Below are 12,489 nucleotides of genomic sequence, written 5' to 3' on the forward strand. Positions count from 1 at the left end.
GTATCCCTATTAGCTCCCCTGGTATATATCATCTGTTGTATATACCTGGAGAGATAAAAGAAATTTGCAGGAAATGTGCAAAGACATTTGCCAAAACTTGAAAAACACATACACCTGTTAGCACATTCCATCGGTTTGTTGTTTTATCTTATTTTATACTCATTATAAGACTCCTCTAGCATGATAATATAACACATCCTTATCTCTTCCATTTGTGTGAGATTAACCTTTAAGCAAATGGATGTTTTCAGAGGAAGCAAAGGAGTGTAATCTCAGCCTTGGAGGCTTCCTGCTGTTTAAAGTAGGCTTACCAGTAATCTTTCACTCATTTACAGTTTTAAAGCCGGGGACTTAAACGAGCTCTGGCCATCAAGAATCATAATATGATATTAGTTGGTCTGTGACTGTTGAATGGGAGACGTGTAGCAGGTTGTTATATATAGCTGCATATGTGTAAGAGTGTGTATCAAAAGTTAAGGTGGGTCATGAGGTGGGCGGGGCTATTTGGAAAATTAGTGAAGAAAAGCGTTTACTGGATTAGGTGCTTGGTGAGAGTCACACTACAACATTTAATGACACAGTTTGCCCTTAGGACTCAAATACTGATTATACAATTTAATATTGCTGTGCAGTTTATAATAGAAGATGATGAACCCAGATGTGGGAGCCAAAAGGAGAAAGTAAATGAATGTTAGATTGTCCTTCCATTTCCTATTAATATGTAAATGAATAGCAGGTAGATGAATAGCTGAAAGTAAATGATGCCTAATTAATCTTATTTTTAGGCCCTTATTTCATATTCCACATTAAAGCTGCGAGCAGCAGTAGGACCGTGGCATCGCGCCTGCTGCCGTGTACGTGTGCCGGGCTCGACTCACTCGAGATGTTTGTTGCAGTCTTTCAGAAAATTCTAATTTGTCTGTTTCATAAACAAGGCACACTTCCTGTGCCTGCTAGACATTGTACAAGAACACATGTTAAGTTTATGTCACAGTGTTGTACACTGAGTGTGTGACCAGCTGCATCTCTGTGCGGGATGGAAGTGGGATGCAACATAACTTATTACATATTTAACATATTTTTGATACATTTTCATCCTTTGGTGAGCCAACTCCAAAAATATTTCATTCCTTGTTCACTGAATGACAATAAAATGTCTGTCTGTCAATCTTAAATTTAAAATGTCTCATAAGGTTTTTGGCTGTTTCAGCCTCAAACACAGACAAACCTACCACATGGCCTGCCTCATGGTTTCACACACCCACTAATATATATATAAGTGGGTGTATAATATATAATAATGATAATAATGTTATGATTTTCTAAAATCCTACCCCTCAATTACAGCTTCCTTTTTCGTGCCATGCTACTAGAGCCGCCATTAAATGAAAAGCCATCATTTTTACACAAAGGCATCATCAAGGCTGGAAGTTTATATAGACCTCTTTCTAAGTGGATGTGGTCAGCCTGTGAGGAATAATACTCAAAGCAAAAACATTTCCTATTCCCACTCGGTGCTGCTCTGGCTGTCGGTGCCTATTTGTTGGGACTTTGATCAAATGTAAAGTTTGGGACAGATTAGAAATGCGTGTTTAAGTTACAGTATTTTTTGTGCTTCATAGCAAAACACTGAGGCCATTTGAAAAAACTGAGTTTACTCAAAGTTGTTCCAACTCTTTAAGGCTTTCCTGACCAAATTTCAGATGGTTCTGGTAAATCAAGCAGGACTGATTCACTTAAACCATGCTGTAAATTAAATAATCTGTTAAACTCAGGCACTTTTAAAGATTCTAAAGTAAATGGTAAATGGCCTGTATTTGTATAGCGCTTTTCTAGTCCCTAAGGACCCCAAAGCGCTTTACATATCCAGTCATCCACCCATTCACACAGACATTCACACACTGGTGATGGCAGCTACATTGTAGCCACAGCCACCCTGGGGCGCACTGACAGAGGCGAGGCTGCCGGACACTGGCGCCACCGGGCCCTCTGACCACCACCAGTAGGCAACGGGTGAAGTGTCTTGCCCAAGGACACAACGACCGAGACTGTCCAAGCCGGGGCTCGAACCGGCAACCTTCCGATTACAAGGCGAACTCCCAACTCTTGAGCCACGAAAGTAAAAATCTGAATATAATCAGGTTATGTGTTCAGCATGTTACCATGGATTTAGCCAGGTCAAAAGAGAGTTACTTTCATGACACAGAAAATTCTCACAACTCGCAAGCCAATAACTGTCACGGTCCAGGGTGTATTATTATTGATCTTTGTTGTTATCTGGCGCTTCACTGCAATTGTGATGGTTTCTCTAGTTCTTAGGTTTTGGTCCCTGTACTCCCGTGTGTAGTTTCAAGTCCGTGTCCTTGAGCCAGTTGTATTTCCTGTTTTACTTAAAAGGTGTCCCAGGTCATGTGTTCTGTTTTGTTTCCCTGTTGTCTTGTATAGTTAGATTGTTACCCTGTGTGTATTTTTAGTGTGTGGTTACCTCTGTTCTTCGTCGGAGCGTCTGCGTGTCATTCTGTGTATCGTCCCCGGTGTTTCTCTGTTTCTTCTCTAAGAATTACCCAATAGGCAAAGAGAGCTTAGATGGAGTCGGGTAGGAGACTTGCCCAGCTCTAACTGATACTGAGTCCCTATGGGAGACGAACCTGGTCCCTTTGAAGGCATGTTTACCAGGGTGGCCCTGGTGCACCTTCACACCGGTTAAATTCAAATTCAAATTTTATTTGTCACGTACACAGTCATACACAGTACGATATGTAGTGAAATGCTTGGACAACTGCTCGTGACCTAAAGGAAAAGGCTATGAATAAGATAGGAAATAAATATGAAAAATTAAAAAGGGTAAATTTAACTAGGAAGGAATAAAATATAAATTAAGGTTAAAAATGAAATAACTGTACAACACAAATTAGAATGAAGGGTAAATTTAACTGGGAGAATAAGATAAAATATATAAATTAAAGTTGAAAATAAAATAACTGTACAACAAAATACACAATATAGAACTATATAAGAATGTATGAAGAAATATAAATAAATATATACACAATAACAGCAGCGTGATTTAAGTAATGAAGTGAAACAATGTCCAGAATGTCCAGTGTGTGTAAGAACTGTATGTGTGGGTCAGTACTGTGTGGTGGTGTGATTGAGAGACCGTATCGCCGGTTATCTACGGCTCTCTAAATTGGTGCACTTGGTAAATAACTGGGTTACATTTAGTGGCCTTGAAAACCAAGTTAACTGTTAATTTTAAGGTTAGCGTAACCTGTAAGAGCCCTTCGAGTGATGTTATAAGAATATGCAGGTTTTATGCTTCACTGTTCAAAAAAGTTAAAAAGGGAATGTCCACAATTTAGACTTTTTGAATACAGGGCGTGTTACTAAAAGCAGTTCAGCAGGAACAAAGCAAAAGCCACATCAAATCATAATAATCACACAATCAAATCGGTGGACTTATCTCATTAACCTACTCTGAGATTATGCTGATTTTATTCTGATGTGAGAGACGAGACAGGTTGGACAGAGTGGGCATGCCTTGGCCACGACGTGCCTATCTCTGTGTGGATATAATCCAATAAGATTCCAAGTTCTTGGAAGTTGTAATCCAGTAGGACCAAAACCTCAAAGTGTAAAATTTGTCATCTAATGTTGTCGCTATGACTGTCCAAACAGTCATATGTGCGTGAAAGACTATCACACAAACGCTTCACAGCAAATGATCAACTCAGTTTAACTTAACTACTGGACCTGACTGACCATCCAGTTAGTCCCAATTCTAAGTTTGTGTGATTGTTTAAGGAAAAAAGTCACCAAGTTATTCTCCTGTTGACCAACGTTCCCTCTAAGCTGCACGCGTGCGCATTTGCGCACTGCTGGTTTCTGCGCACAGAAAATCTGCGTTGCGCACAAAAATAAATAAATAAATCTAACCTGAAATACTTTAACAATTCTGTTTTGCAGTGTGAGTCAGTAAGTGACTGGCTGCTCCTGTATGGGATTAGAACGATGCCGCCTTATCCCATAGTCCAGCCAATGATGCGATTCACATTCGTATATACACAGCTAATCAACATCGTTGACAGGCTATGACAGCGTCCTTATGTGCCGACACCGGTGTTTAGCTAGCAAAGCGGCTGATGTGGAGTGAAGCCAAGTTAACGACACCGTGTACAACCACTGGAGATGTGAGCAGGACAGACGGAACAATTGACGGAAAAAGTGTGGACTTTATACCAGTTTTTAAATTGTGTTGATCGGCCATGTTAAGTGTTACGTCAAACGCTATTTCCATCATGGGATTAGGATGTTACCTGGCAGCACGGTGGTTAGCACTGTTGCTGCACAGCAAGAAGGTCCTGAGTTCAATTCCACCATCAGGCCGGGGTCTTTCTGTGTGGAGTTTGCATGTTCTCCCCGTGTTTGCGTGGGTTCTCTCCGGGTACTCCGGCTTCCTCCCACCGTCCAAAGACATGCAGCTTGTGGGGATAGGTTAATTGGTTAATCCAAATTGTCACTAGGTATGAATGTGAGTGCGAATGGTCTGTCAGTCTGTCCCTGTGTGTTGGCCCTGCAACAGACTGGCAACCTGTCCAGGGTGTACCCCGCCTCTCGCCCTATGACAGCTGGGATAGGCTCCAGCGTCCCCCGCGACCCTGAAAAGGATAAGCGGAAGCGAATGGATGGATGGATTAGAAGTGTAGGTGGTCGAAGAGTATAAATACCTCAGTGTCCACCTGGACAACAGACTAGACTGGAGACTGATCAGTGAAGCTATCTACAAGAAGAGTCAGAGCAGACTGTACTTCCTGAGGAAGCTTGGGTCCTTCAATAAGTGTGTTGTGGAGAGTCTTCTTAAATCACCTGCTGGGGTAGCAGCATCAGAGCCAGGGACTTAAAACGGCTCAAAAACCTGATGAAGAACACTGCTTCTGTCCTACTGTGGAACCAGTGGAGATGATGGTGCAAAGAGGGATTCTTCACAAAATCAAAAAAAAAAGAAAATTACAGACAACCCTGAGCATCCTCTTCATGAGTCAGTTTACAGCAGCAGAGTGTCTTCAGACCTGCTGTAATACAGGAGATGCTTCCTGCCCACAGCCATCAGCACCTACAACAACTCATTGAAGAATCCTGGATTAAATTAGTTATGACAATATTTAAGTCACAAGTCATGAGGACTCACACAAAAGTAAAGGATATAAAATAGAAAACAATAAATAAAATAAATCACCCCCCCCCAAAAAAAAGAAAGATTCTACTTTTAAAATCGTTCTGGTAAACAGTGACTCCACAGAGTTTTGTTTGTTTTACATGAACTGTGGGAACTGTGACTTTAGCTGTTAGCTTTTCATAAACTGCAGCGTTGGTACATTTACACTGTGGGTCAGTATGGTGCTGCTTGTTCTTTAAAGCTCTGTGAGAACTATGTGCATACAGTACAAGCAGCCTACATCCTCACTGACCATGTACCACATGTAGGCGACCTTAACTGTACATAGATGCAGCCTTCCTTTCATTCACAGTGAGAATCTGTAAGTAAACGTCGTCATAAAAGACTGCCAGTGTGAATGTGAAAGAGCAGCTAGGTGCTTCTGGAGTCTGTGCAGTAGTTTGAGTTTGCTCTGAACTGCAGCTCTTTGCTTGATGCGTGCATGTCCTTGAGGAATAATAGCTTTTTATTGGATGCACATGTGTAAAAGGACAAAGGAGTAAAAGGGACCAAAGATGGCGGGGCTGCTGCTTGGCAAAGCTCTATCTTCAGCCACTTGATGTTCCTCTCCTGAGTTTCGTTCCTTTCTGTCTCATTTGTAATGCCCTTTTATGCTGCACATTGAGTTTGTACAATCCAGTGGATTGAAATGTACAGTGATGAAATAAACTCATGACCCGTTGACGTAATTATCAAAGTGAAAAGAACTGCAGCATAAAATATGTATGTGCATGTTCACATGTACACTAAGCTCTCTCACGAGTATGCACTAGTGCTTCTGATTTCACATTCATCAGTGAGTACTCAGTGGTGCCACTTGATCACATGATTGAGTCACACAGTCCGCTTGGAAATCAAAATCAAGTGAATAATTCAAGCTAACACAAACACACACTTGCTCACAGACACGTGAGGCAGGCTCCTGAAAACTGTGCTCGTTCATATCATTTCTGAGTGAAAAGACTAGAAGCAGGAGAAAAAGAGATCCAGACTTTGTCTAAAATATTTAACAGTGTAATAATCTCTGTCACGCTGCAATTTATCCAAAAAAGTCTAAAAGTCAGCTGCAGCAATGTATAATGTTTCAAAAGAACCAACATCTTGGACAAGAAAAGGCAGGTGTAGGGAGTGACAACATTTCCTCTTTCCCACATGCTTTTCTGTGTTCTTGGTTCTTCCACAATCTTCACACTGTTCTTCTCTTACAAGCTTTCTTTTCTCACTTTATTTCATCCATCTCCACTGTCATTCAATGCCAGTACACAGTTCTTACATCCAGACAGAGACAACATCTTTTCAAAGTTAATTTCTGCTAAAAATTCAGAGGCTGGACTCAGTGACAAGCAAAGCGAGCTTTCCAAACATGGTTGGTTTGAATGCTTGGACCACAGGAGACGACGGGTTTGTGAACACCAGAAAGCCGCTGTGGACATATGCTTAGTCTAACTGTCATTAACTCAGACACCAGCACCATCAAATGTGTGTTGACAAGAGGAGTAACCAATAAGATGATTTTACCTAGTCGGGTGCCATGTAAAGCAGTTGCTGCAGCAAATGCTCACTGTTTGAAATTATCTTTTCAAATATTCTGTATTTGTGGTCTGGGTCTTACACTATCAGTTCTGGCCACTGTGGATCATGCTAATTTCACAGTCAGGTGGGTGCCAGTGGAGATGATAACAGATTAGGTTTTCACCAATTTCAATGGTCACAACCAAAGTAGCAAAGATGACACAAAATACTAAGGGATCTTATTTCTGTTTAAGCTAGTTTTTAAAAAGCTAGGACTCCCTACAACCTCCTGCAGGGCATCCAGTCATGAGAGTAAGCCAGTGTAATGAAGGTTCACTGACGGGAGAATTTACTTGGTTTTGATGACAGGTGAAATTAAGCATCACAAAGGACCAAGGATCAAACCTGAGAATGTCACTGAACACATCCTCAACACCAGCACATCATTTCTTCTGGAGCTCGTCTTGTCACATCTTTAAAATAATATGTTTTGCATCTTTACCATCAGTTATTGACGCCCAGGGTTGGTGGTACAAACGTCCATTTTGTGAAGCAAAAGTTCAAGTTCAGGGTTGCCCTGCTTTTTAGGGTCTTTAAAAACATTTATGCACAAAATGTCTGGGCTTTACTGAGTGATGATCTCCAACATTTCCTGCAGTAATTTGCAGCCAATGTGAAGTGGCTGTGATAAGAATTAGCTCCAAGTGCAGAGCCATGGATCTCACCTGGAACAGTATAGAGTATTCAATGTTTAATTAAACATTGCAGTGGTCAGCATATGCAGCATTTAGTTCTTACAGGTGCTGAGAGATCTCAGTGGACGTGAGCCTTTTTGTCCTCTTGGCATACTTTTGTGATGTCTTTGTCCTTAATAATTACAAAAATTTAAAAAACCTAAGTGAAAGTGTTGCTTTTTTTTTTCTACAGTGTTAGGGATAAAGTCACAGCAATGGGTAAGAATGAGTGGTTTATTTCCAGTCTTAGGTGGCCAGATGCTGTTTCTCCAGGAGAATATCTCTACAGTTCAAGCGTGACCACTGGAAAACACAGTTTTGTCAGTTTTTATTCTGTATATCTCTGTGCTGACGTCCAAATGGTAAATGGTAAATGGCCTGTATTTATATAGCGCTTTTCTAGTCCCTAAGGACCCCAAAGCGCTTTACATATCCAGTCATCCACCCATTCACGCACACATTCACACACTGGTGTACAAGAGCAAACCCTAACACATGCACACACTATCACTGTTTCATATATAATGCTGAAGTTGAGCACAGTCGGTTCAGGAAGCACTAACAATGGGAGTGGATGGAAGTCTGCTATTGTAAGAAGAGGACAGGAGGCCCTATCAGTCCACACAGCCCCTGCCAGATGCCAGACATCTGTTTCTGTACACATCCAACCCTTCACCTCCTGTCTTCGTCTCAACGCCAGGCAAGAGGATTAAAGCTACACAGAGTTCACAAACTGTTCATCACTTCAGACTTTATTAAAGACACAGGCCTGCTATCACTGGCTGAGCAGTGCCACGGCACAGTGCCCGTAATCCTCTCTGATTCAGACCAGAAATCCTGCATTATTTGTTTGGGTTTTTTCACAGAAGCTGGAGCTGAGAAAGAGCAGGGGCAGAAGGGTTCTGTCAATTACATCCGCAGCGAGGACAGCGGCCCCGCTTAGCATCCTAACAATAAAACAAATTAAAAAAGGTTTGGCAGTGATGTGTGTGTCTAGTTTTCGTAACTGGGACAGGGTTTGGGTTATTAAAACACCAGTTTGGATATGTTAGAACTGTTTTAATTGGGCACCATTGTTCTTTAGCTCTGGTCTAATCTTCTCTTGAGTCTTATGGTCCAAGTTATTTGCATCTGCCAGTCAAAAGTTGGAAGTCCAGTACAAGTGAAATGTGTGTCACATAATGTTTGTTGTTTTCAGAGGTGATTATTTACTTTTTCTTGCTTGTGTCTGCCAGCCAACACTTCAGGCATCACTTTCTAATCAGTTTGTCTATTTTTTTCCTCTCACATATCCCCCCTCCCCCTCTGCTGCGCTCCAAACCCAACCAGAAATGCATGCGCTTCAACCCGGATGCAACGGTCTGGGTTGCCAAGCAGCGGATCCTTTGTACACTTAATCAGAGCCTGAAAGATGTGCTCAACTATGGGCTTTTCCAGCCAGCGAGCAACGGGAGAGAAGGCAAGTTCCTGGATGAAGAACGCATCCTCCGAGAATACCCCCAGCCAATCAGCAAGGGCGTCCCAGCTCTGGAGGTAAACTGTTGACAAATTTACGTGAATCACATCACATTTTTTGGATATTTTATGTTACACAATCTAAAAGTTCAAACGGGAAATTGTTTAAATTCTGATGTAAATAATACAGGTGAGGTTAGAAGTTTACATTCACTCATCATCATGAATATCAGGGTAAATTTCTTTATACTGTTTTTCTTTCCAGGGTGGAATGAAAAACAGTTCACATTTTAATCACTTAAAAAAAAATCTGAATTAGATGCATAAATGTATCTTGGATTTTCTCTAATCCACACATGGTCAAACATATATGTACAGGCTCAAATGTCATTAGTGAGCATGATTTGCTGTAGCTTGTAGTTTCTCTTTGTCAGCATAAAAAGGATTTGTCAGCACTCATTGGACTGACCAATACTCAGAATAACAGGATAGATCCAAGGAGAATTCTACATTTACATTAAAGTCTACTGGAGCCATTTTTACACAGCTGCAGATTCCAAGATAATCAGTTCAAACAATTTTATCGAAGCACAAGTTATTTGGTGTCATCACTTTGCCAAACTGTTAGCCTCAGATGAGAGGGAAGTGGTTAGGATGTTCAGGAACTGGAAACTACTGGAATACATGGTCCAACAAAAGTGCCTGGTCAACGTGCAACTTACTAAGAGACATTTAATCAATATATAGATTTTTATCCTATGTTGGTCATAGAAAACCCTAAATAAAGCCAACATTGTGCACCCAATTCTTCTTCTTAAAGATATATGCTGTAGCCTGGAAAAAGGACAGCTCAAACAAATAATTAAAATCCCCAAATTACAATGACATCCATGCCCATGACGACTGTGTGTAAACCTCAAACCGCAAATGTATTTTTTGAGATGTATATTTTAAAAAATTCAAATCAACACTGAAATTCAGTATCGTTGAAAAGTGAGGAAGGACTGAAGGAATCATTCTTTTGCTTATGTGGCTCAAAGGTTCTGTGCAATACTTTGATTTAGATATAAGTTTGCAAGTAATTTAAAAAATCCTGTTAGTATGGATCTTTAACGAATCCTGCAGTAAAATGTTTACAGCTGACAGCAGACAGCCCGTAAAAGTAGTGAAGTGTGCTCTTGATCAAAAGGACGCATCTTAGGCATTATCCCCAGTGATTTCCTTTCCAGAGGAAAAGTTGCTTTCAAGATGCACCCAGAGGTGCAAAGTAAACTGGCTGTGACTGAGACTTATTATCCCAAATGTGTACTAATTTAATAGAGGGCTTACTGGAGCCACCCTTTTGATTCGGGACTTTTATTCAAGGCATAGTTGCACTCACTCTGTGGTATCTGATCTCAGATCAGTACAGCACAGACGTGTAATGAGGTATAATATAACTGTTGCTTTACAGTAAGAAGTTACTGACTGTCAGGAGAAATATTAAATATAAAGTCATAATGATTTTTCTTGAATTTCTGTTGATGCCTACAATTTGTAACCGTTTTGCTTACTTTTTTTTACTCAACAGTTCCGATACAAGAGCAGAGTCTACAGACAGCCCAATGTCGATGAGAAACAGATCGCCAAACTTCATACAAAGGTAGGATTTCTGTTGAGTTAGTATTTAGTCACATGCTTAGGAAGCACACTGACTCTCAGACAGGGATTGCAAGTCATTTATGATGAGCCAACTTTGACTAAAAGCAGAGACCGGTTTTCCAAATAATGCCACATGACCTGACATGTTTACTTCACCTTGATTTTGACATGCACATAGAGACAGAGGATCATCGATAAGACTATCGATAAGCTTTTACCCACAATTCAGCTGAACTGAATGGATTTAAAAATCCCAGTGAGGTAAAAACACATTAAAGATGATATTTAACGAGGATGCGCCTCTTTGCACCTACCTGACACTGGGTGCTTGGAACAGCAGATAAATGCTCTTAGAAACCGGGTACATGTAGCTGAGACAAATGATCATGAAATCCAAGAATAAATAATAAATGAAATGTGCGACAATAAATGTCACACTTCCACCCACCTCACTCTGACTGTTGGCTGACCCCTGGGAAGTGTGAAAACACAACAGTAATGGCTGTTTCACACCAAAGGTGTTGCCAAAATAAAATCATAAAAATGAGAAAAGAAAGGACGCTCACAGATTGCGTTTCTTTGTAGTGGCCTCAATAATCACTCTCTCAATTGGATTAACGCTTGCATCTGTTTGCTGTGCTTCTTGGCAGCTCGAGTTGTGACGAGAAAAGAGTGAGGGATAGAAAGTCCAAGCAAGCGTACAGTGCGACTTACCTGTCAGTTATGCTTATTTGGCTTTGCTGTTCCTGTGTGATAGTCGAGAAAACTCTGTGAGTTTGTATGCTGCTCAGATGAAGGCTGTTCTTTTTTCTGGCAGCCCAACAGCAGACTGCTCCCTCACTCTATCTCTGTTCCTCCCACATGAACTGAAATAAATGTATACAGTAAATTGAAGATTTCTAGCGTCTCCATCGCTGTGAAAGGCTAGCTCTGGGCTGCTTTCCCACTGCTACTGTAATCCTGTATTGCAGCCAAAGTATAAGTGTCTCTGGCAGCGCTCTGTTACCGGCATTATGGGAAACAGTCTGACAGCTGCTCTAACTCCACCTCAACTATAGGGAAGAGAGGATGGACGAGAGGTGGTAGGCTACTAGAATCCAAAAAGTTCAGAAAAAGCACATGTTCAATAAATATGGGGCACGGTGGTTAATGTGCTCAAACCAAGTTTACAAAAGGGTCAGTTTAGCAAATGCGTTTGACAGACATCTGTTTCTAATGTTTCTAATGTTTGTTTCTTGGCTTGACCCAACTTTTCGGAGCTAATCCTGTTTGCCATGCAGTCTGCTGCCCTGCGGTTGGCTCGAGCTCACACTGAGAGAGCCGATCAAACTTCAATTTCCCAAACTATTTCAGTAAAAGGAGAAAGAGAGAGAGAAGGATAGGGTACCGTCCTGCAGACTGATTCATCAGGCCTGCAGACACACACACACACACACACACACACACACACACACACACGCAGACACACACACACACACACACACACGCAGACACACGCAGACACACACACACACACGCAGACACACGCAGACACACACACACACGCAGACACACGCAGACACACACACGCGCAGACACACACACACACACACACACACACACACACACACACACACAAGGGACGTATCAGCTACATTAAATAAAACATTCCAGAAAAACACATGAACTCTTGACATTTCTGGGTATTTAACTGACTCATCATGGTTAAGATTTAAACAGCAGCTCTATGCATCTGTGATGAAAACCAGCTTCGTTTCATTCGGTCACATCAGCCTGATAGAACAGTATCAGCTGTCACATTAGCTAATGTGGACTGGCTGATCCAGCTGAATGGCAGCTTAGCTCAACTACATGACCAGTCTGAGGTAAATCTATGCTTGATTATTGTTTTTGCTTTTTATTTATTTTATTCCTTTACTTCTATGAATAAAG

The 12,489-nt window shown here is 41.2% G+C and overlaps 1 protein-coding gene across 2 annotated transcripts in view; it reads left to right on the forward strand.

Annotated features, from left to right (window-relative positions):
- LOC309701688 (SH3 and multiple ankyrin repeat domains protein 2-like) overlaps positions 1-12,489 on the forward strand; it is a 303,803-nt gene that overhangs the window by 97,002 nt on the left and 194,312 nt on the right. For both annotated transcript variants that reach the window (XM_082525846.1, XM_082525845.1), the window contains exons 3-4: positions 8,791-8,994; positions 10,487-10,558. In XM_082525846.1, the coding sequence (XP_082381972.1) occupies positions 8,791-8,994; positions 10,487-10,558 (276 nt within the window). The remainder of the gene's footprint in view (positions 1-8,790; positions 8,995-10,486; positions 10,559-12,489) is intronic.

This window comes from Aulonocara stuartgranti (genome assembly GCF_965226115.1).
Source record: "Aulonocara stuartgranti genome assembly, chromosome: 1".
NCBI classification, from domain to species: Eukaryota; Metazoa; Chordata; class Actinopteri; order Cichliformes; family Cichlidae; genus Aulonocara; species Aulonocara stuartgranti.